Source organism: Xenopus tropicalis, chromosome 3 (assembly GCF_000004195.4).
Source record: "Xenopus tropicalis strain Nigerian chromosome 3, UCB_Xtro_10.0, whole genome shotgun sequence".
Classification (NCBI taxonomy): domain Eukaryota; kingdom Metazoa; phylum Chordata; class Amphibia; order Anura; family Pipidae; genus Xenopus; species Xenopus tropicalis.
Genome location: NC_030679.2, coordinates 142,120,390 through 142,144,757, shown reverse-complemented (window position 1 = coordinate 142,144,757; position 24,368 = coordinate 142,120,390). Strand labels below are relative to the sequence as shown.

The 24,368-nt window shown below is 44.5% G+C and overlaps 1 protein-coding gene across 1 annotated transcript in view; it reads right to left on the bottom strand.

The window, feature by feature from the left end:
• Positions 1-1,153: 1,153 nt before the first annotated feature.
• The window catches only part of LOC108646250 (complement C3), a 73,171-nt gene continuing 49,956 nt past the window's right edge, over positions 1,154-24,368 (bottom strand). The window contains exons 31-41 of the mRNA XM_031899490.1: positions 24,012-24,071; positions 23,390-23,480; positions 22,050-22,101; positions 21,532-21,619; positions 21,239-21,328; positions 19,702-19,807; positions 18,539-18,628; positions 13,734-13,820; positions 5,835-5,918; positions 5,043-5,178; positions 1,154-1,397 (exon numbers count right to left, since the gene is read on the bottom strand). Coding sequence (XP_031755350.1) covers positions 1,256-1,397; positions 5,043-5,178; positions 5,835-5,918; positions 13,734-13,820; positions 18,539-18,628; positions 19,702-19,807; positions 21,239-21,328; positions 21,532-21,619; positions 22,050-22,101; positions 23,390-23,480; positions 24,012-24,071 — 1,026 coding nt within the window. The 3' untranslated portion in view covers positions 1,154-1,255. The remainder of the gene's footprint in view (positions 1,398-5,042; positions 5,179-5,834; positions 5,919-13,733; positions 13,821-18,538; positions 18,629-19,701; positions 19,808-21,238; positions 21,329-21,531; positions 21,620-22,049; positions 22,102-23,389; positions 23,481-24,011; positions 24,072-24,368) is intronic.

Below are 24,368 nucleotides of genomic sequence, written 5' to 3'. Positions count from 1 at the left end.
GGAGATAGCTCTCAGTACAAGTGAGGGAATACAGGGGTAGGGGAGATAGCTCTCAGTACAAGTGAGGGAATACAGGGGTAGGGGGGATAGCTCTCAGTACAAGTGAGGGAATACAGGGGTAGGGGGGATAGCTCTCAGTACAAGTGAGGGAATACAGGTGTAGGGGAGATAGCTCTCAGTACAAGTGAGGGAATACAGGGGTAGGGGAGATAGCTCTCAGTACAAGTGAGGGAATACAGGGTTATGGGAGATAGCTCTCAGTACAAGTGAGGGAATACAGGGTTATGGGAGATAGCTCTTAGTACCAGTTGATCCAGGGACTGGTCCGATTGCCATCTTGGAGTCAGGAAGGAATTTTTTCCCCTCTGCGGCAAATTTGAGAGGCTTCAGATGGGGTTTTTTGCCTTCGTCTTGATCAACTAGTAGTTAGGCAGGTTATATATAGGCATTATGGTTGAACTTGATGGACGTATGTCTTTTTTCAACCCAACTTACTATGTTACTATGTCTGTGAGTGCGGTTCTAGGGAGCCAGCAGAGCTGCTGAGGTGACTTCAGGGATCATGCAGTTACCCCATTCACCTACAAGGATTGTAAGTAGGGCTGGCAGCAGTGCTTTTCCACATCCAACTGCACCAGAGGAAGCTCCCTGAGGAAGAACTCTTTATACCTTCACCAAGGGACGTCTTGTGCATCTTGTGTTTCCTTCACACCCACAGGCAGAAGGCAGTTCCCAAGTTCAGTGTTTATAATATAGTGGAATTTACCGTAGTTTTTCATTTAGGCTGCTGTACCATTTGCTGCCCATCTAGTTCTGAAGAAGGGGTCGCCCATTGGTACAAACTCTATCCAGCTGGCTATGTATTGGGGGACTTGGATGTACCTGGGGGTTGAGAGGTTATTGCCGAGGGGCTATTATTGTTATAGTTATCACAGGTAGAGCTGATAAATACCAATTTTCCTTCTATTTTTCACTTTTTCTAACCAATCAGGTGAGGTTGTGCCTGTTGCTATGCCATAAGTGTGTACTTGGTTACTGGGGACTTGGGGTGTCACTAAGTGGGACAGACGCAGACCCACTACTACTACTGCCAGCACCTAAGTGAGTGCTACATAGCATTTATAGGGCTATTCGGACTATTGATGCTGTGGTTGAAGCCAAACCAGAAGAACTGAGTGTTTATTTGTACTGAATGTAAAACATTGCAAGGGAAAATAAGATGCTGAAATCTGAAAGGGGTCAAAATCAGCTTTTTTCAGTGTGGGCATCCAGCAGTCATGAGGTATTCAGAGAATTCTTCAAATATATCACAGATATCATAGTTCTCACGTCGCTGACAGTCCCTCTCACTGGGCCACCACTCAATCCATGTATCTTTGCCAATGATATAGGAATATCTGTGAAAGAATAAACAATGGTTACATTCCAAACAAAATCTGTCTTTATCTTCCTCTTGATGCAGCCCATACTGAGAAAGATTTGGGGATTTTAGGGGATAACAGACAGTGTAACTGTAGGCAGTGTCAGTCAGTGGCTACTAAAGCATATAAAGTGCTGTTTTACATAAAAAGGCATTAACTCAAGAAATGAAAACATAATTTTCCCTTTATAGATCCCTGGTAAGGCTTGAGTATGGGGGCAGTTTTGGGCCTCAGTCCATAACAGGGATAGTAATAAACTGTAGAGAGTTCAGAGATGTCCAACTAAACTGGTAAAAGGAATGGAACCATTAAAACAATTATAAAGTTTGAGGGGGGTAAATATCACTTGCAGTGGGACAGAATTTATTTCCTCAAGTACATTAGAGGACATTATAGACAGACATTTTCACATAGAAAAAAACAAATACCCAGAGTCACCTTTTAGACTTGAGGAACTTTTGATTTGAAGTAGTGAAAATGGTTCTTCCCAGGGCGGGCAGTAAGATTATGGCATGCCAGATTAATGCCTTTAACAGGGGCTTGGTTGACTTCTTATACAAGTATGATATTCATAAGATGTACAGTTAGTATAGGTATCAGTGTATAGCAATGTAAATTACTGTTAGGGAGGAATTAGTGACTGATAGGATCCCAATGGCGAGAGGCCCTGAGAAGAGTCTGATTGTGTCTGAGAAGGAACGTCCTGCTGTCCAGCGGGGGAACAAGGCAGCTACTCAGTACTGAGACTACTCAGTATTATGGGGCTCCCACAGGGAAGGCTGCACAACAGTCTGAAAGAGCAGCACAGGGGAGAGCTAAGCCGCAGGGGAAAGACAGCCAAATATTGGCCGAATCCCAAACCAAATCCTGGATTCGGCGCATCCCTATTAAAACCATAACAAACAATATATATAAAATATCAATGATCCTTTATTTCGGATTCATTCAAGCTTCAGTATTGTGACTTTCCCTGGGCCAGGTTGGAGCTGCACAGTGCCTTTGAGCTCTATGGGAGACTTTCCTTGGGCCGGGTTGGAGCTGCAGAGTGCCATTGAGCCCTATGGGAGGCTTTCCTTGGGCCGGGTTGGAGCTGCAGAGTGCCATTGAGCCCTATGGGAGGCTTTCCTTGGGCCGGGTTGGAGCTGCAGAGTGCCATTGAGCCCTATGGGAGGCTTTCCTTGGGCCGGGTTGGAGCTGCAGAGTGCCATTGAGCCCTATGGGAGACTTTCCTTGGGCCGGGTTGGAGCTGCAGAGTGCCATTGAGCCCTATGGGAGACTTTCCTTGGGCCGGGTTGGAGCTGCAGAGTGCCATTGAGCCCTATGGGAGACTTTCCTTGGGCCGGGTTGGAGCTGCAGAGTGCCATTGAGCCCTATGGGAGGCTTCCAAAATCATGCAAAGTCGGAAAGGTTTGCCCGCCGTTTACGCGCGCTCAATATAAAAAAGTTGCAGCAATTCGCGCAAGTCGTAACGGCTACAAAAAAGTTGTGACAATTCACAGAAAAGTCGCAACGGCGACGAAAAAAATCGAAAAAAATGCGAAAAAGTCGCAAAATGTTTGTTTCCAATCCGATTTTTTCCCATTCGGGATTCGGATTCGTGGATTAGTAAATCAGCCCCAAGGTGTGGGAATGGGCATGACCAGAGTTGTGAGAGGGGGGGCACAGGGTGTTGCTAAACTAGATTAGGGTAAGCTTCTCTAAATAAATGTGTTTTTAGAGATCTCTTGAAGACAGAGAGATTGGGAGAAAGTCTGACAGTTTGTGGGAGCGAATTCCAGAGAAGGGGGGCAGCCCTTGCAAAGTCTTGAATGCGAGCGTGTGAGGGGGAAATGAGAGAGGAGTTGGGGAGCAGGTCAGTAGGGGGGTAACAAGCGGGTTGGATGGTACCTAGAGATGAGTTCAGAGATGTAGGGTGGGGCAGAGTTATGGGCTGCTTTGTATGTGAGGGTCATTAGTTTGAATTGTATCCTGGATGGTAGGGGAAGCCAGTGCAGGGATTGGCAGAGCAGCATGGCAGGGGGATTGGCAGAGCGGCACGGCAGGGGGATTGGCAGAGCGGCACGGCAGGGATTGGCAGAGGGGCACGGCAGGGATTGGCAGAGTGGCACGGCAGGGATTGGCAGAGCGGCACGGCAGGGATTGGCAGAGCGGCACGGCAGGGATTGGCAGAGTGGCACGGCATGGGGATTGGCAGAGCGGCACGGCAGGGATTGGCAGAGCGGCACGGCAGGGGGATTGGCAGAGTGGCACGGCAGGGGGATTGGCAGAGCGGCACGGCAGGGATTGGCAGAGCGGCACGGCAGGGGGATTGGCAGAGCGGCACGGCAGGGATTGGCAGAGCGGCACGGCAGGGGGATTGGCAGAGCGGCACGGCAGGGATTGGCTGAGTGGCATGGCAGGGGGATTGGCAGAGTGGCACGGCAGGGATTGGCAGAGCGGCACGGCAGGGATTGGCAGAGTGGCACGGCAGGGGGATTGGCAGAGCGGCACGGCAGGGATTGGCAGAGCGGCACGGCAGGGGGATTGGCAGAGCGGCACGGCAGGGATTGGCAGAGTGGCACGGCAGGGGGATTGGCAGAGCGGCACGGCAGGGATTGGCAGAGTGGCATGGCAGGGGGATTGGCAGAGTGGCACGGCAGGGATTGGCAGAGCGGCACGGCAGGGGAGGAGCGGTTGGAGAGGTGTATGAGCCTGGCAGCAGGATTCATTATGGACTGGAGAGGGGACAGTCTTTGGAGGGGAAGGCCTATTAATAGGGAGTTACAGTAGTCCAGGGAGATATGTTAAGAGAGTGAATAAGAATTTTGGCAGCATATTGAGTGATAAATGATCGGATTTTGGAGATATTTCTTAGGTGAAAGTGACATGATTTGATAAGTGATTGGATATGAGGAGTGAAGGACAGGGCAGAATCGAGGATAACCCCAAGGCACCGGGCCTGGGAAGATGGGGTGATGGTAGAATAGTTGACAGAGATAGATACCTCGGGAACAATGTGGGCGTTGGATGGGGGAAAGAGAACCAGTTCAGTCTCAGAGAGGTTAAGTGAGTTGTTGGGCCTGTGTGGATAATGAGCCTCGTTGCTGGGAATTAGGTGAATATTGTTTGGGCGCTGATGATAGTGGAAAAAATGTTCCTTGTAGAGAAAAACTTTGTTTGATATAAATGGAGCCTCTGTGGGCCCCCACGACCCAGACCCAATCCCATCCCTGCTTGTGCTCCCCCCGCTGATCTCCCGCCCCCGCTGTGCCTCTGTAAGTATTATATATGCTCATTAGGGGGGAGGAGTAGGGTGTGTGCGTGTAGCGGGGGCCCCTTAAGAGGTGTGGGGGCTTCTGGGGTGGAAGCTTTGGTGGGACCCAAACATCCTAGTCCGACCCTAATCATAAAGTCTCTATTCTTGTTGGGGAGCCCTGCTAGTAGGTAGATATTTCAGATTTTTCTGTGAAATTCTCAGCAGTACAGTAGCAGCCGGCTCCTTATTGGATAAAAGCTGCTCATGTGACAAGTGGGCTAAATCCACATGTTTAATCACTAAAATACCCATAGGCTTGGATACCTAGTTTATAAGGTTAGTCAGATTTACTGCTTCTTACAGAACTCAGTAGCGGCCACACTTACCCATCAGGCTGTTTCCAAAGGTCCCCGGTGATACCCCAGATCAGGTAATCTCTGCCGACCTTCAGATCCAAAGCTTTCCGACATTTGATGTGACTGATGAAGTTACGTTCCTCGTTCTCACCAACCTGATCTGTACCTGGAGGAACATGAGAAGGATATTGGAGTTGCGCTAATAAACCAATCAGTGCTTCTTTTAAAGGTCCGACATCATTTGTCACTTTCCAGTGCATAATTGTATATTTGTACAGTAGGTAAATGTAAGTGGGAGACTGATGTAAATGCAACTAGAGTCATGGAGATTCACTGAGAAGGGCACGTGACCCACAATAAGCTAGTGGGCTGTGTCGGGGCCTCCCAGCTTCTCCTGTAGCCTTTGTTAGGTCCTGACATAAGAAGCAGCTCATTATACAGACAGTCTATCATTGGGCGGGTAATTTGTTTTACTACATTCTCCTCTGCAAACAGTGGCAGTTAGAGACTCAGGCTCATTTTCATGTTAAGTGCAAGAAATTTATTTTTTTTTAAAAAAAAAAACCTAGCAGAAAACAATTGATTGGTGTTGAGAAATTATGGGATATTTTCATGGGCATGTCAGCCAGTGCGTGGGGCAAATGGATGAGAGATATGAAGCAGAGCGGGGGCAGGGAGAATGCATTCAATTTGATGCCAAGAAATGATAGGATGTCACCTGAGCTAAACACAATCAAGCTGACTCCCTATTTATGACTCCCCCCACTTCCCTGACTCCCCCTTTGTATCTTTATAGAAATGAAACAAATGCCATAGGCTCACCTGGCTTAATCACCTTCCCAACTGTCAGCACATAGTTGTCGAAGCTTTCCTTGGGCTGCACCTCTTTGACGGTGGCCTTGTACACTGAGAATACAATAAACAATGAATGGCGGAAGAGTTTACATACCCAGAATTCAGTGAGAATTTAGCACCGGGTGCTGGTTCTGCCCGTTCTTCTAAATTGCACTCGGGGTACAAATTACAGGGCTTAGAAAGCGCTCCCACAGCACACTGAGCCAACTCACTCAACTGAGGCCAATACCGGCTCTATTGTGATACAACTATAGGTGTGAAACCTGTTATCCAGACAGTTCCCAATTACAGGAAGGCCACCTGCTGTAGACTCCATTTTAATAATGTAATGCAAATTTATAATAAATATTTCCTTTTTCTCTGTTGATCCCAACTAAGATATAATTACCCCTTATTGGGGGCAGAACAGCCCTATTGGGTTTATTTAATGGTTAAATGATTCCCTTTTCTCTGTAATAATAAAACAGTACCTGTACTTGATCCCAACTAAGATATAATTACCCCTTATTGGGGGCAGAACAGCCCTATTGGGTTTATTTAATGGTTAAATGATTCCCTTTTCTCTGTAATAATAAAACAGTACCTGTACTTGATCCCAACTAAGATATAATTACCCCTTATTGGGGGCAGAACAGCCCTATTGGGTTTATTTAATGGTTAAATGATTCCCTTTTCTCTGTAATAATAAAACAGTACCTGTACTTGATCCCAACTAAGATATAATTACCCCTTATTGGGGGCAGAACAGCCCTATTGGGTTTATTTAATGGTTAAATGATTCCCTTTTCTCTGTAATAATAAAACAGTACCTGTACTTGATCCCAACTAAGATATAATTACCCCTTATTGGGGGCAGAACAGCCCTATTGGGTTTATTTAATGGTTAAATGATTCCCTTTTCTCTGTAATAATAAAACAGTACCTGTACTTGATCCCAACTAAGATATAATTACCCCTTATTTTTTTTTTTTTTTTCAATGTATTATTTTTATTAAACATTTTGCAGGGTACACATATTCAAAAAGGAAAAAGCAGAAGTTATACAGAAGATGTATATTAGCATACTGAGCTGAAAGGATTACATACATACATTTTCCCATAGAGGATTTCTTGCCCCTTACATGTTGCTATTGCTCTGTGTTGGTATTGAATTATTTTGGCTTAGATAGACCTATTCGGCCACGCGGAGGGCCGTATTGTTTGTTATAGGGTGTCCGTACAGTGACGCCAGATTTGCAAAAATTTAAGCATCTGTCCCTTTTTATCCAAAATAGTCCTTTCCAGTGATGCGAGGTCATCCATCGCTTTCCTCCATTCGTGCATGGTTGGGGGTTCTATGTCCTTCCAATGGAGAGTCAAGAGTCTTTTTGCCTGAAACAAGGCCTTGGTAATGAAGATTTTAGTGTGCACATCTAGCGAGGTGTTGAGGTCCAGCATTAGTAGACATTTCCTGACGTCATTGGGGCCCCATTGGGGAATCTTATTTTCTAGCCACCCATTTACCCCTTCCCAGTAGGCTTTCAATTGTGGGCATCCCCATAGTGTGTGCAGTAGCGTGGCTATTTCTGTTTTGCACCTGGGGCAGTAAGGAGAGTTTAGGACCTTCATTGCGTAGAGTCTCTGTACGGTGTAGTATGCTCTGTGGATCGTATATAACTGCAACAGTTTATGTCTTTGGGAAAATGAGACCATCATTGGGGTGTTTAGTACCCCTTCCCACTGATCATCTGTGATTGCTCCTAAGTCCTCCTCCCATCTTACCCTTGCGCGTACCTCCGTGTCACTATAGGTTGGTTTACTCAGAACTCTATAAAGCATGGAGAGTTTACTTTTTTGTTTAGGGATTAGGAGACACTCTAACACTGGGGAGTCATTTACCAGTGGGTTGTTGGCAGATAGAGTCATAGTTAGGACTGTCTTAATTCTGTGGTGGGTAAGCCACTGATTCAGTGGTAACTGTCTAGTTTTATGGAGGTTTAAAAGTGATATGGCTTGGCCATTTTCCCACACATCTGCCAGGGTGCAGAGTTCCAGGGATCTCCATATGTTTGGGGGATTCACCTGTGCTAAGTGTGGGAAGGAGGCGTTTCTGCCATATTGGGGTTTGCGGAGGGTAACCTGTGTGGCCAATCAATTTGTGGGCTGAAGAGAGAACCAAGCACTGTAGTGCAATTAACGGAGAGCGTACACTTAGTTTCTGTTTAACCAGAAGAGCGTGCCAGGGTGTTTCGGGGAAGCCAGTGGCTTGTACCCACAGTTGAAAGAGTGGCGGGGAGAGCTCTTGGTGTATCATGGGAGAGATGTGGGTAAGTTGTGCTGCCAGGTAATACATATAGGTGTCCGGAAGGGCCATTCCCCCCTTGTCTCTTGGTCTCATTAGTGTATTAAGGCGAAGCCTTGCCCTTGAGGGTCCCCAGATAAACTTAGAAAATTGGGAGTGTATTTTGGTGAATACTTTTTTTGGAATCTGAATTGGCGCGTGCCATAGTACATATAAGAGTTTGGGTAGGATAAACATTTTTATCAGATGTATTTTTCCTGCCGGCCCTAGTGGCAGCGTTTCCCAGTTCTTAAATTTATCCTGGAGCGTAGTGGAGTAAGGTTATGTTCAGTGTAGCTTGAGACGGGGAGGGCCACCTGTATGCCCAGGTAGGTAAATTTGTTGGTAACCTGAAGAGGACATATCCCTCGGGGCTCGCTGTTGTTCTGCCTGTCCACTAAAAATAAAGTAGATTTGGATGTATTGGTTTTTAGACCTGATATTGTACCAAATGCATTTGTGAGTTCTATTAAGATTGTTAAGGACTGTCCTGTGTCCCCTAGTGTCAAGAGTTATTCTGTAGTGAGTGGGAGAAGGTAAGGTGAGTCCTTCAGGCAGGGGCTGTTAAAGGATGGAGGAGGCGCGGACAGGATGTAGTGGGCGTAGACCAAAAGGGACAGGACAGATCGGGACAGGACAGAGCGGGCGTAGATCAGAAGGGACAGGAAGGGACGGAGCGGGCGTAGATCAGATGGGACGGAGCGGACGTAGATCAGATGGGACGGAGCGGGCGTAGATCAGATGGGACGGAGCGGGCGTAGATCAGATGGGACAGGAAGGGACGGAGCGGGCGTAGATCAGATGGGACAGGAAGGGACGGAGCGGGCGTAGATCAGATGGGACAGGAAGGGACGGAGCGGGCGTAGATCAGATGGGACAGGAAGGGACGGAGCGGGACAAGGCAAGATCAGGCAGAACAGGAGTGAGGACTGAGGAGAAGAGTGAGGAGCAAGGAGCGAAACAAGAACAAGACAAGAAAGCAAGAAAACAAGGCTAAAGAACAAAGAAAAGAAGAAGCAAGATAAGGAGCCAGAACAGGAACACCAGCTAGGGGCAGGCCAGAGTGCTAAATGTAATTAATGTTCAGGTGTGAGGAGGGCTGGGCTTATATAGGGCAGAGTCAGCCCTGATTGGCTGACCCCACCTAGCCAATAAGGCTGCTGGGGTAATGTAATGAAGCCCAGGACACTGGTGAAAGGGATTACAAAGCAATCCCCTCTCATCAGCTGCTCTCCTGGCTCAACAGTTAGGGAGAGCAGCCAAGAACCAGTAGGTCCTGGGATCAAACCCCAGCAGAGCCTTACACCTAGGTATACCAGGGTGTCGTCAGCATATAACTGTATTTTTTCTATTGTTTCTCTTAGCTCATAACCTTGGATTAGTGGGTGTTTACGTACAGCTTGGGCAAAGGGCTCGATGGCCAGGGCAAAGAGCAGCGGGGACAGTGGGCACCCGTCTTGTACCCCTGCAGAGAGAGAAGGTATCAGTACAGAGTGAGTTGATGCGGAGGGAGGCCCTTGGGGATTTGTACAGTAACTGGACCATCTGCGTGAATTTAGGGCCGAAGCCGAACTGCTTCATCACACACCACAGATATGGCCATTCCACTGTGTCGAAGGCCTTAGCTATGTCCAAGGCTGCTATTGCCCTGTTTCCTATATTATTAGGTGCAAGTGTTAGATTTAAATAAAGCCTTCTGGTGTTGAGTACTGTGGTCTTAGTGGGTATAAAACCTATCTGGTCTGGGTTGATAATTTTTGAGATAACTTTAGCCAACCTGCGCGCTAGTATTTTAGCATATATTTTGACATCTGCTGTCAGTAGTGAAATGGGTCTAAATGATTCGCAAAGTTGTGGGTCTTTACCGGGTTTTGGCAATAGTACTATCGCTGCCTCATACAGGGACTCTGGGAGTTGGCCTGCCGGTTGGGCTTCCATATACATTCTAGTGAGCAAAGGTGTTAAGGATTTGGCATGCCTTTTGTAGAGTTCAATTGGGATTCCATCAGAGCCTGTTGCTTTCCCTAGCGGAAAAGCATCTATGGCCTCCTGGGTTTCTATGTCAGTGATATCGGATTCAAGGAATTCCCTGTACTCTTGGGGCAGCAATGTTAGGTTTAGTGGATCCAGAAAGGCTTTGATATCTTCGGTAGGGGCTTGCAACTTGGTTGAGAAGAGATCTCTGTAAAATGATATTAATAGGTTTTGGATCTCATCTGGGTTTGTGTGTAGCTTGTTTTGGCTGTCCTTCAGTGCTGGTATGGGGGGGGGGAGGAGTGTGCCTTGGCAAGGTGTGCCAGCACCTTGCCTGAGCGTTCCCCATGCTCATATATATTAATTTTGGAAAAATAATGTTTTTGGAGGGCTTTTTGTTTAAGGCTCTCTGTGAGCTTTTCTTGTGCCTCCCGTAGTGAGGTTAGTATTTCAGGGGTTTGAAGGTTGGCCGCTAGTTTATCTAGGTGGGATACCTGATCCTCTAATGCTTTGTGTGCAGTGTTGGCTTGCCGTTTATAGGCTGTTATTTCTGCCGATATAGAATTGCGAAGGTAGGTTTTCAGTGCGTCCCAAAAGGGGAGTATGAGGCTAGAGCTTTGCTTTAGTGTTGTGAATTCCTTAATACTGGCTTCTACGGTTGCATAGTTATCTAGTATATTTAGCCAGGTTGGGTTTATAGCTGGTCTAGAACTCTTGAGTCTATAGGGAAGTTGCCACTGGATTTGCACCGGAGCATGGTCCGATATCCCTCTCGGTAGGTACTGGACTTTGCTTAAATGAGGGATCATTGCTGCGTTGACTAGTACTAGGTCAATTCTGGAGAGGGACAAGTAAGATGTTGAAAAACAGGAGTATTGGCGTGTGTTAGTGTTGGCGATTCTCCAGGGGTCTAGCAGTGCCAGTGAGGTTACCAACCGTGCTAATGGGGTAGGTTTGAGGGGTGTCTTGTCTGGCTGTTTCCAAGTTCTATCTATGCTAGGGATGAGGACTTCATTGAAGTCCCCTGCTATTATGACTAAGGCGTGTGGAAACTGGGACATTAGGTCAGAAAGTGTCAGTAGGATCTCAGGGTCATAGGGGGGTGGGATATAGACGTTTGCGAGGAGGAGTTTGCATGCATACAAATGACAGTGTAAAAATAGGTACCTGCCATTGGGGTCGGATTTCAGAGAACCAAACCTAAATGGGACATTTTTCCCTATTAGAATAGCAACACCAGATGAATGTGTGGAGTAAGTAGCATAGTATGACCATCCAACCCAGGGCCTTTTGAGGGCTAATATCTTGGAGCCAGTTAGATGGGTTTCTTGTAGGAATGCTATAGAGGTATTGTGCTTTTTCAAGAAATCTAGGACCAGCCTGCGTTTAATGGGGCAATTAAGTCCCCTAACATTCCAGCTAGTTAATTGGATAGCCATTAGTCCACTGGGTTGGATAGTGTCTCCTGCCAATTACTAACCATTTCCCTTGCAGTAGGTTAAAATACCATTGAGCATAACACATTAACATGAACAACATCATATCAACAATGCACATTAACGACGTGCAGGTATATAACATTTCCCGAACCCTTACAACCCTCCCCTTCCACCCGCTGCCCAACTCGGGGTAGAATTGAACCCTTAAGTAAAACTTGTTAAGAACTTCTTTGGGGGTGAGACTTGTCGCCTAGTTAGGCACGTTGCGTTCCCAATGTGTTGGGAGGTAAGTTGCTTGGTTTCTCTGGGGGGAGATCTGGAGCCGCCGAGCTTGCACCCGGACTATGGTTGGCACAGGGGCACTTTGGATGTTTCCAAGATCTGAGGGTACATAGTGGTGTATGTGCCCCCTCGGATTCCTTTGTGGCCTGAGGTAGTGGGGTATTTAGGATGCTGTAGATTAGTGTGCCCGGAGCTGCAGGGCATTTTTTTAGTAAAGTGCGTGTGCCACGGGGTATAGTCAGTACTTACAGACTTGCGCTGGTGCATCCAACTCTTTAGCGGCGGTTCAGTATGAGTTATGGGGGTATACCTCTAGCATCCATCCAGGTTTGTAGATCCTGAGGTACTGTGAAGAAGTAAGACTTGCCATCAGCTTGTACTCTTAAGCGGGCTGGGTACATCATGGCGTAGGTTAGGCCGGTTGCTCGTAGGCGACTTTTCCCGTTCTGGAACCCTGCCCGTTGCCTTAATACCTCAGCTGAGTAGTCTGCGTATATCGATGCGTTTGCTGCTTGGTGTTTCAGTGGGCCTTGTGTCCTGGCGAGTGTAAGGATTCTGTCCCGGTCCCTTGCATTAAGCAATTTGGCGATTAGCGGCCTTGGTGGCGCTCCCGGGGGGCCTGTCTGGTGGGCACTCTATGAGCTCTCTCGATAGCAAACGTGCTGGATAGTTGTGTTGCCCCAAAGGTTTCTTTCAGCCACGTTTCAAGGAAGGCCTCCGGGGAATTTCCTTCTGCCTGCTCCGGGAAGCCCACAAATCTTAAGTTGCTGCGGCGGAGGCGATTCTCGAGGTCATCCGACTTCCGTTGGCATTCCAGTACTAGCTTTTGCACTGTTTGGTACTGCTCGGGGAGGTTTCTGCAGGAGTCCACAAGGTTACTCACTCTGAATTCAACCGCAGTTGTCCTTTCCCTCAGCTTTTGTAAGTCAGCTTTGATTATTGATAAGTCTATTTTGATTTCTTCTGTTTTGTTGTGTATAAGCGTGGAACAAGATTGGTTCGCCGATCGGATCTCTGCAAGCACGTCATGTAGTGTGGGCTCACTGGTGCTTAGAGGTTCGTCTTGTTTAGCTTGTTTGCCGGTCCGGTTGGCTGTTTCGCGTTGCTTTTGGCCGGGGACCTAGGAGTAGAAGTGGGCCTTTCTGCTGCGCCGCCATTTTGGTTGGTTTCGCGGGCAAACTTTTCCAATCGCGCCGCGGCTTCTGATGCTCTTTTCTGGGCTTTGTGCTGCCCCATCAGTTCTCTTTGTGGTAAGGGATCCCAACAGGGTTCTGCAGGCTCCGTGGTTATGAGGTGCGAGAAGGTAAATCAGGATTATTGCCAGGTTTCTCAGCGGAGCTCCTGAAAGTGCATGTGCTCACATCCGCGTCAGACCACGCCCCCCCAATTACCCCTTATTTGGGGCAGAACAGACCTATTGGGTTTATTTAATGGTTAAATGATTCCCTTTTCTCTGTAATAATAAAACAGTACCTGTACTTGATCCCAACTAAGATATAATTACCCCTTATTGGGGGCAGAACAGACCTATTGGGTTTATTTCATGGTTAAATGATTCCCTTTTCTCTGTAATAATAAAACAGTACCTGTACTTGATCCCAACTAAGATATAATTACCCCTTATTGGGGGCAGAACAGCCCTATTGGGTTTATTTAATGGATAAATGATTCCCTTTTCTCTGTAATAATAAAACAGTACCTGTACTTGATCCCAACTAAGATATAATTACCCCTGATTGGGGCAGAACAGCCCTATTGGGTTTATTTCATGGTTAAATGATTCCCTTTTCTCTGTAATAATAATAATAATATTGTTAGAGGGTTTATGGTTCATAAATTCCTGATTCTCACCATAATCCATACCCCCGACGCAGGCCATATACATTCTGTCACTGGCTGTGGTTTCAGAGTCAATTTTCTGCTGCAAGAAACAGTTCTCTGTAAGGAGGAGAGAGAGAGAATTTGGGGGTGAGACAGTTGAACACAGATGTAGGGAATAAACCAAACCCCCCATTGTTACTGTGGGACTATGTACATTTATATAACAGGGATCTGTGTAGGAATAGGCACAATGTTACATCTGCACATGATTAATAGCCAGAGTCTGTGCAGTTGGATATTACTCTGTATATTCCCTGTTTATATATTGACCTACTAAGACATGTTTACATTCTATACTGCCATTCCCCCACTGTCCTCTGTTTATTTCTTCTAACCCTTCTGCCATTCATTACAGAATACACATATATACCCTCATATGTAACGAAAGGCACTAAGTTTACCCAGGATCACTAACCCATAGCAACCAATAAGATGTTTGCTTTTAAAGAGGTATAATGTATCGTGTTATAGACACGAAAAAGACAGAACTGGCACACCTCTTATTGTTAAAATTTAACTTTTACTTTCACTAGTTAAAAATGGTAGGTTAAAATAGATAGAAAAGTCAAGAAAAATTTAAAATGTTACATATCACACCTTGAAAAATGTTTCAATTCTAGCTCTTAACCTCCTAAATAATGTTGCTTGGGAAGTATCTTTATCTGTTATAATTGGTTACATTTGTATCCTTGCTAGTCTGCGTATTGCATATGCCAAAGGAGAGCACGGTCCTTTCATTCAGGTACGTATTGTTAGTCTCTGCACAGAGGTCAAAGAATAAGCACACCATCCATTCAATAAATTTTAATTAACCCTTCATGTGTCATGTGTTTTATTACTTAAATAACCCTTGTTGTCCAAGGGCTCAGATGAGTATTGGACTGTATTGATTTGGTCCTTATTTACTGGGTTGCTACAGACTTATCAGGTAAGTATCTTATTATACTCAGGTAAGTGTGGTTCTAAAGTTCTTATACTCGATAGAACTCCTAACTATGGATATACAACATCAGACTCGGAATCCGTTTACAGCCCAGCATTTATAAATTCCTCAATCCTATGTTATAGCACGTCGATTGTAAAAGTAGGGCTTACTGTTGGACCCAGCTGGGTGATGAGTCTTAATTAACTCTTATAGTCTACTTTTAACAACAGGTTGGTGGCAATTATAATACAATGTTTATAAAGATCAAGTTCACGTCGTAACCAGTGTATGGTGCACTACTATTAATGATTTTCTTGTACGGCATATGAATTGCGTTCAGTTATAAGGATTCACTGTATTGCCCATTGGTGCCTAAAGAGGGGACTGCATTGAGATCCCAACTTATATTTCCCAACCTGTATTGACCCTATTGTTTCGGCACCTAAATAGTTAGATATATGCAGTTCTATTCAATAGTATCGGTAACCTGAATTTGCCAAGCCCTCAAGGACAATGCAGCAGGATTCCTTTAACGTTATTCCGTTGTTATAACCAAATCATGGTGCCTACCGTTCTGTTATTGTCTCAGCAAACAGGATTGTAAGACGGAAATTGGCAATTACAATTATTACTACTTCGCTTTAGGCTCAGTTAGATCAATAGCCAGTCTACATTACTGGCTGGACATCATCTGAAAACCAGATAATGTTCCTATATCGGCAATTCTCGGCGCAAAAACTTACTAGGACGATTCTGATCTTTAGCCCAAATACCAGCACCTACACTTCCGCCCGTTGCCTCGCCAGGTAAAAATCCCGGGTAATCAGCAATTGCCAACGTTCCCTGTTCATATATAACTCCAAAAGGAGTAATCTGCCTGCATTATTAACAGCCCTGAGCGTGTGTCGACTTTGCTTAGTTGGTTAACCAATATGCAATGCGCTAATATACAATATGTTAGTATGCAGCATACAGGTTAAATTCAATTTAAGTGATTCACCACCTTGTCCATTAGTGTCTAGGAAGAGAGCTGCATTGAACTCCCGGCTTGTATTGCCCCTATTGTTGTGGCGCCTAAATGGTTAAATATATACACGGCTCTATTTATCGCCCCGGCAGCTCGAATCTGCCGAGCTACCGAGCAAGCCACGGCGAGGTTCCTTTGGCACTGCTTTGCTCCGCGCCCAGGTTCTAAAACTCACTACCCCAACACTACCTCAGCCGACAGGACCGTAGGATCAGGTCGGCTATAGCGGATATCACCGCTTCACATTAGACTCAACCAGATCTACCGCCAGTCTACATTACTGGCTGAACGTCACCTGGAAGTCGGCTGGTATCGGCAGGCAGGGTTTGAAGTGACAAATAGTTGCCCTCATTCCCCATTCGCATTAGACTAAACAATGTGTAGATAGTCAGCCTACATTACTGGCTGCACAAAAATAGGAGGTCAGAAAAATATTCCTGTGCCTACGATCCTAGTTATTACCTCGGCACAGGATTAAATGGATCAAGGATGTGAAGCGCCCATTCCCCATTTGCATTAGACTAAACAGTGTGTAGATAGTCAGCCTACATTACTGGCTGCACCAAAATAGGAGGTCAAAGAAATATTCCTGTGCCTACAACCCTAGTTGTTACCTCGGCACAGGATTTACTAGATCAAGGATGTGAAACACGTTGAGTCTAATGTGAAGCGGTGATATCCGCTATAGCCGACCTGATCCTACGGTCCTGTCGGCTGAGGTAGTGTTGGGGTAGTGAGTTTTAGAACCTGGGCGCGGAGCAAAGCAGTGCCAAAGGAACCTCGCCGTGGCTTGCTCGGTAGCTCGGCAGATTCGAGCTGCCGGGGCGATAAATAGAGCCGTGTATATATTTAACCATTTAGGCGCCACAACAATAGGGGCAATACAAGCCGGGAGTTCAATGCAGCTCTCTTCCTAGACACTAATGGACAAGGTGGTGAATCACTTAAATTGAATTTAACCTGTATGCTGCATACTAACATATTGTATATTAGCGCATTGCATATTGGTTAACCAACTAAGCAAAGTCGACACACGCTCAGGACTGTTAATAATGCAGGCAGATTACTCCTTTTGGAGTTATATATGAACAGGGAACGTTGGCAATTGCTGATTACCCGGGATTTTTACCTGGCGAGGCAACGGGCGGAAGTGTAGGTGCTGGTATTTGGGCTAAAGATCAGAATCGTCCTAGTAAGTTTTTGCGCCGAGAATTGCCGATATAGGAACATTATCTGGTTTTCAGATGATGTCCAGCCAGTAATGTAGACTGGCTATTGATCTAACTGAGCCTAAAGCGAAGTAGTAATAATTGTAATTGCCAATTTCCGTCTTACAATCCTGTTTGCTGAGACAATAACAGAACGGTAGGCACCATGATTTGGTTATAACAACGGAATAACGTTAAAGGAATCCTGCTGCATTGTCCTTGAGGGCTTGGCAAATTCAGGTTACCGATACTATTGAATAGAACTGCATATATCTAACTATTTAGGTGCCGAAACAATAGGGTCAATACAGGTTGGGAAATATAAGTTGGGATCTCAATGCAGTCCCCTCTTTAGGCACCAATGGGCAATACAGTGAATCCTTATAACTGAACGCAATTCATATGCCGTACAAGAAAATCATTAATAGTAGTGCACCATACACTGGTTACGACGTGAACTTGATCTTTATAAACATTGTATTATAATTGCCACCAACCTGTTGTTAAAAGTAGACTATAAGAGTTAATTAAGACTCATCACCCAGCTGGGTCCAACAGTAAGCCCTACTTTTACAATCGACGTGCTATAACATAGGATTGAGGAATTTATAAATGCTGGGCTGTAAACGGATTCCGAGTCTGATGTTGTATATCCATAGTTAGGAGTTCTATCGAGTATAAGAACTTTAGAACCACACTTACCTGAGTATAATAAGATACTTACCTGATAAGTCTGTAGCAACCCAGTAAATAAGGACCAAATCAATACAGTCCAATACTCATCTGAGCCCTTGGACAACAAGGGTTATTTAAGTAATAAAACACATGACACATGAAGGGTTAATTAAAATTTATTGAATGGATGGTGTGCTTATTCTTTGACCTCTGTGCAGAGACTAACAATACGTACCTGAATGAAAGGACCGTGCTCTCCTTTGGCATATGCAATACGCAGACTAGCAAGGATACAAATGTAACCAATTATAACAGATAAAGATACTTCCCAAGCAACATTATTTAGGAGGTTAAGAGCTAGAATTGAAACATTTTTCAAGGTGTGATATGTAACATTTTAAATTTTTCTTGACTTTTCTATCTATTTTAACCTACCATTTTTAACTAGTGAAAGTAAAAGTTAAATTTTAACAATAAGAGGTGTGCCAGTTCTGTCTTTTTCGTGTCTATAACACGATACATTATATCCGTAAGTTTCCAATACTGAGCACCCTAACATATACCACTGCAGTGCGAGGTTCTCTCTTACTTTATATGCTTTTAAAGAGGTGACCAGTAAATTGTACCTGCCGATTGGTTGCTATGGGTTACTGCTCCTGGGCAAACTTAGTGCCTTTTATTGCATAAACCTTATAGGCTTCTCCCATGTTATTCCCCATATTCCATTGGTTCTCTCTACACTTGTGATTTATCTCTCTCCTTTCTTTGATATCCTGGAGGCATTTTCTCCCCATTTCCTTTCTTCTATTTTTCCTTCCCTTTCTGTTATTCTCTACCTATTTTTCTCCTTCACCAGTGGGGGGTTCATGCAAACAGGGGGCAGATCACCCGCAGGAACAAACCATTTAATTAGCTGAAAAGCTTCTAATGTTGGACTCACCCTCTACACAGCGACATACATCCCCCTGACAAATCTTGCCATATAGCGCGCTGCTCTCTTTAACGTGGTAGAATTTAGTGCAGCGGTTCTCTGTGAGGGAAGGACAAGAGATAAGCAAACATCAAATTGCTCTTCTGATAAAAATGTTCTTTGCATTCATATTTAAAAATCTTGGTGGGTCTGGGGTCTGGCTAGCTGGCTCTTGGGTGACAATGAAGGTGGCTGTACATAGAGCCAGACCTGTGGGTTATCTCATGTGTATCAGAACCCAAATAAGAGCTGTGATTGGCTATTTGGTATCTCCATATGGACTGCTGGTCTTCAGGAAGCTCTGATTGGAGTAAAACCTTGTCTCTGTGCTTCCAAAACTTGTTTCCAAGCCAGAAATGTAAAAATGGCACCTATTTTGAGGCCACTGGGAGCAACATCCAAGGGGTTGGTGAGTAACATGTTGCCCCCGAGCCACTGTTTGGGGATCACTGAAGTAGAGAGTAGAATTACCCCCATAGGATTTTCACAACCACATGGAATATCCAGACCAACTCAACTGATTAATACTTTTCTTTTGTTTCAGATTTCCACTTCAGGCCCAGACTGGCGATCTGTGGGTTCTGGCAAAAATTTTATTAAACCTGAATATTTCAATCCTCGAGGAGCAGGGATCTGAGAAGAACGGATGACAATCAGGGCATTTTGGGACATTTGAACAGCATTCTGGGACAGCGGCCTGTCAGGTATGTGATATTCCAGCGAGGGTGAGTGCCCCCCCTTGCCCCTATTTGCGGCCCCATGGATAGATATTTTTATGAATTGATCAAGACACTGTTGCAATGGAATACTAGGAATTAGTAGTCATAGAAGGTTTCCTGTCTGTCATGAGGAGCCAACCTGTTCATGGTGCAAACTGCACAATATGAAAGTCAATGGATGTAGGCGCCCATTTTACCAATGCCAAAGTAGATAACAGACAGCTGGTCTGTCTACAAAGAGACCTAGGTCTTTAACTCAAGTGACTAAACCTTCACAATTTCACATCTCTAGACTTCCCCCCTTTTTACTGCAACCTTCAGAGCTCAGCCTTGCCAAATCTAAAGGGAAATGAAGGAGACTGTAGGTAATAAAGGAAGAAAAGGTTAATTACAGTAGGAAATAGACCTCCTTACCGGGAGTATAATAGTCATACACTGTCACAGAAGCAGGTTGAATGAGACCCACCGCAAAATACTGGTGAGCGTAAAACTTCACACATTCTGGCTCCGTGTGGGAGATCTGAAATGAAGTGGGAAAGGTAATGAATAGAAATAAAGCAAAAGAGAAGACAGATTGGAATAAACACAGGAATGAATGTTAGAGTTAAACAGCTGAGGCCGAAACCAGCAGAGAACAGGGCCATCTTTAATTGTGGCAAAGCATCGAGAAAGTAAACTTTACCCTTAATTTCAATGCAAATGAATTCTGTCAATGCTTGGACTGAAATTTAAAATATGATACAGGTATGGGATCTGTTATCCTGAAACCCATTATCAAGAAAGTTCAGAATTATGGGAATGCAATCTCCCTTTGACTTCATTATAAGCAAATTCTAATTTTTAGAAATGATTCCCTTTTCTCTGTAATAATGAAACAGTACCTGTACTTGATCCCAACTAAGATATAATTACCCCTTATTGGGGGCAGAACAGCCCTATTGGGTTTATTTCATGGTTAAATGATTCCCTTTTCTCTGTAATAATAAAACAGTACCTGTACTTGATCCCAACTAAGATATAATTACCCCTTATTGGGGGCAGAACAGCCCTATTGGGTTTATTTCATGGTTAAATGATTCCCTTTTCTCTGTAATAATAAAACAGTACCTGTACTTGATCCCAACTAAGATATAATTACCCCTTATTGGGGGCAGAACAGCCCTATTGGGTTTATTTCATGGTTAAATGATTCCCTTTTCTCTGTAATAATAAAACAGTACCTGTACTTGATCCCAACTAAGATATAATTACCCCTTATTGGGGCAGAACAGCCCTATTGGGTTTATTTAATGGTTAAATTATTCCCTTTTCTCTGTAATAATAAAACAGTACCTGTACTTGATCCCAACTAAGATATAATTACCCCTTATTGGGGCAGAACAGCCCTATTGGGTTTATTTAATGGTTAAATGATTCCCTTTTCTCTGTAATAATAAAACAGTACCTGTACTTGATCCCAACTAAGATATAATTAATCCTTATTGGAGTCAACACATTCTATTGGTTTTAATTAATGTTTAACTGTTTTTTTTAATATACAAAGTATGTAGATCCAAATTACGGAAAGACCCCTTATCTGGAAAAACCCTGGTCCTGAGCATTCTGGATAAAAGGTCCCTTACCTGTATTGCATTTCTGGAACACAAGGGTCCAAGCAACACACTACAGACCCCATAAGAAGTGTCAAACTATGGCAGTTTACCGCAGCCCCTCTGGCCTATGGCAGGATATCCAGGAAAACACAGAATGAAGAAATAACAATAATGGGTTGTAATATAATATTTGAAGGAAAAGGGAGTCCTGGTGCGATGGAAGGGCAGATTGGGGAAAAAGGAGAGACCAGCTTGATATATCAAGTATTACTAGAGATAAAGTATGTGTTAGGGAGGATTTGTGGATAAAAGAAAATGGAGTAAAGAGTCCCCTAGAGCACTTACCACTCAGAACTTACCTTATCTAAATAGAGAATAAGGGTTCCCCTCTCATTTGCTCCTTTGTTGATTTCATACTTGGAGATGTATTTGTCCGCTCCTTTCATTAGCTGTGGGTAACAGTAAGTCAGTATTGCCATGGGTCATGGGCAGGCAGGGGAGACAGTAATGGCTCCTAAGCTCCTAACCAGCAAAATATCATTATAAATATCTATTTTCTTGATATCCCAGGTCATACGCTACTTAGCCAAGACTTTTCTTTGTTCTTTACTACCTATTTTATGATGCCCCATGTACGGTAACTGGTACTTACATTATTAAGGGAATTAGTATCGGGAGAGAAACCAGTCATCATTGAGATATCCACGATGGACATGGTGGCATCAGGATTTCGGAGATATCTGGCAAGAAGCAGAATAAGTTGTAAATATATATAAGTGTTTATTTATTTACAGAAAATCCAAAGTTACAAAGCAATAATCAGCGAGGAGCCAATTTCTAAACATTTGCACTGAACAGAACAAAATACCATTTAGACAATAGCATGTAGAGTAAAATCTTGAACAAAAGTTGTTAAAAAAAAGAAAGCCTCTTAAATCTAAAAACTGGAGGGGGGAATTTTGGTTGTTTGCCATCAGCTTGGTTATTCCTCTTCCTTATTCTTCTTTGGGGTTCAAGTTTTTCTCTAGATCAGTTATGATAAAAGGCGAGTTACGCTCGACTGTTGCGTTAAGGGGACGAATCAGGTGACGGCAACAATGTGACATAAAAGCTCAGATATTGTGGGATGTTTAGTGTCAATGAGAATTGTTCAAATGCTCTTGTACAAACCTTGCACAGACTTCAATAGACACTGCAGCCACAACACCGTCAGGGAGCTTCACTGGTTTAATAGAAATAAAATAACAAGGGTCAGAAAGGATTAACAAAAGGAAACAAACAAACCCCACAATACTGTCAGCTAATTAGCGCAATGTGACATATTGATCATGGCTGCTAGTAATCCTGATGGGGAGATCCAGGGGCATAACTGTCCCTCCTTGGGCTCCCCTGCCACCATCTTGCTGGCCACACACACACATAAGAAATGTATTGGAGCAGGAACAGCCTGAGAAGAAAGAAGCCTTCTTCTGGGTCCTCACCAGACTTCACTCCAGTGTCTGCTTCCCCCCCACTCAGAAGATCTACTTCATGGTGTTACTGAAGGGAAACCAATTCTTGTCTGGTCAGTTAGACCTGTGCCTCATCTGTACCGCTGATCCGCAGCCTGCCTGCTTTGCCCCAGACGTACCACCTGACCATACCTACTGGGGGTTAACTTTATTCCAACCAGGCAATTGCATAATATAGAAGATATATCCCTGTGGACTAGAAGTGAAATCATTCCAGGAGGTGGATCAACCAGGTTAGAAAAAAAAAAAAAAAAAACCCCATAAAAAAAGACATTTTTACTCTGGGGGGAGTGGGAGGCAAATTCCAGATTAGACTCTGCACTTTACCAGAGAACCCTTGCAGTCTAACAGCAGTGTAACAACTTGGCGCCAGGCCCCCTCCAAAAATACTTCTGCGGGGGCCCATTGCTCTGCCACTGACCCCCCCCCCTGCAACTCGCTGCCCCCACGCCCTCTCAAGTGTGCAAGTGTGCCTGCCCTTACAGGCAGCAGGCTTGCACCTTTTCTGTTAGAGAGTGGCTATAGAGAAGCCCCCCATCTCCCAGATCTCCCCTACCTCTATAGTTATTAGTACAAGTTGATCCAGGGACTGGTCCGATTGCCATCTTGGAGTCAGGAAGGAATTTTTTCCCCTCTGAGGCAAATTAGAGAGGTTTCAGATGGGGTTTTTTGCCTTCCTCTGGATCAACTAGCAGTTAGGCAGGTTATATATAGGCATTATGGTTGAACTTGATGGACGTATGTCTTTTTTCAACCCAACTTACTATGTTACTATGTTACTATGTTATGCCACTGCAGGGTACTCATTGACCCCCCTCATGGTCAGGGAATCAGAAATGTTCCACCTGTCCACTTTGAATGTATTGGGCAGGTACCAAACCAGAGTGTAAATCATCTCTGAGATAAAGGATGTGAAAGTTTCCAAAGGGACCTCAATGTTCTGCCTTGTTAGGAACATCATAAAATAACAAAAAATGAAATACGCCTCGAACGACTCACGATTTTTCTCTTCATTCACTGTCACAGAGAGATCAAAGTTTTTACATTCCATTTGCTTCTCCGTTGTAAGAGCGTGATACACAGACACTACCTGCGCAGGAAATGGCATCACAATGAATGTTATTAGGAATGATGACATCATAAATATCAAAATAATATATGGTGCAGCTTAACGGTAAAAGAGATATATAAGGCCAAGGCTGTTGAGGCTTGGGTGTAATTTTCTCTATAGCTTTTAAATAAAAGTATTGAGAATTTTTAGTCCAGTTGTATAATATAGGAAAAGCAGAGTATGGGATGCCAGCTGATACACACTGAAGCTCATTAGGAGGTGACATCACCCCTGCCAACTGCAATTATGCTGGGATCATGGGAAAATGGTGAATTGTGGGAGAAAATGGCAATGGCAGTGAGATAAGTAAATGACCCCTAGCGATTCACTGTAGGATAATGGACTTTTCCATGTTACATTAGTGCAGCTGAGTTTTGGTTGGGTGGCAAGGCATTAGTGGCAAACACGTGGTTAGGGTTCCTGATTTACACTTAATTACTCTAGAGTAACGATGATCATGGCTATCAGCTGACTTGATCAAGCACAATATATGGTTGAGGTTGTACTCACTGTCAGAAGAGCTTGTCCTTTGCCTTTAGCTTTAACTACAAAGTCTTGATTTATAGCGGTCTGCAAAATAGATAAATGCACGTGTGTGTGAGAGAGAAGGTGAGTAAAATACATACAAACTTGCCACTTGAATATACAAACAGCGGCCCAAGTAGCTGATTAAGTCGGTAGGTGGGGCTGAGAGAGACATCTCTGGGTTGATGTCCAACAGGGCTGCTATTTGCAGCTAAATCTCGGGGCTTAGTAAAGGTCCCCATACACGGGCCAACTATAGCTGCCGATATGGGTCCCTTGGACTGATTCGGCAGCTAATCGGCCCGTGTATGGGCAGAACAGAGCGGCCTGGCCGACCGATAT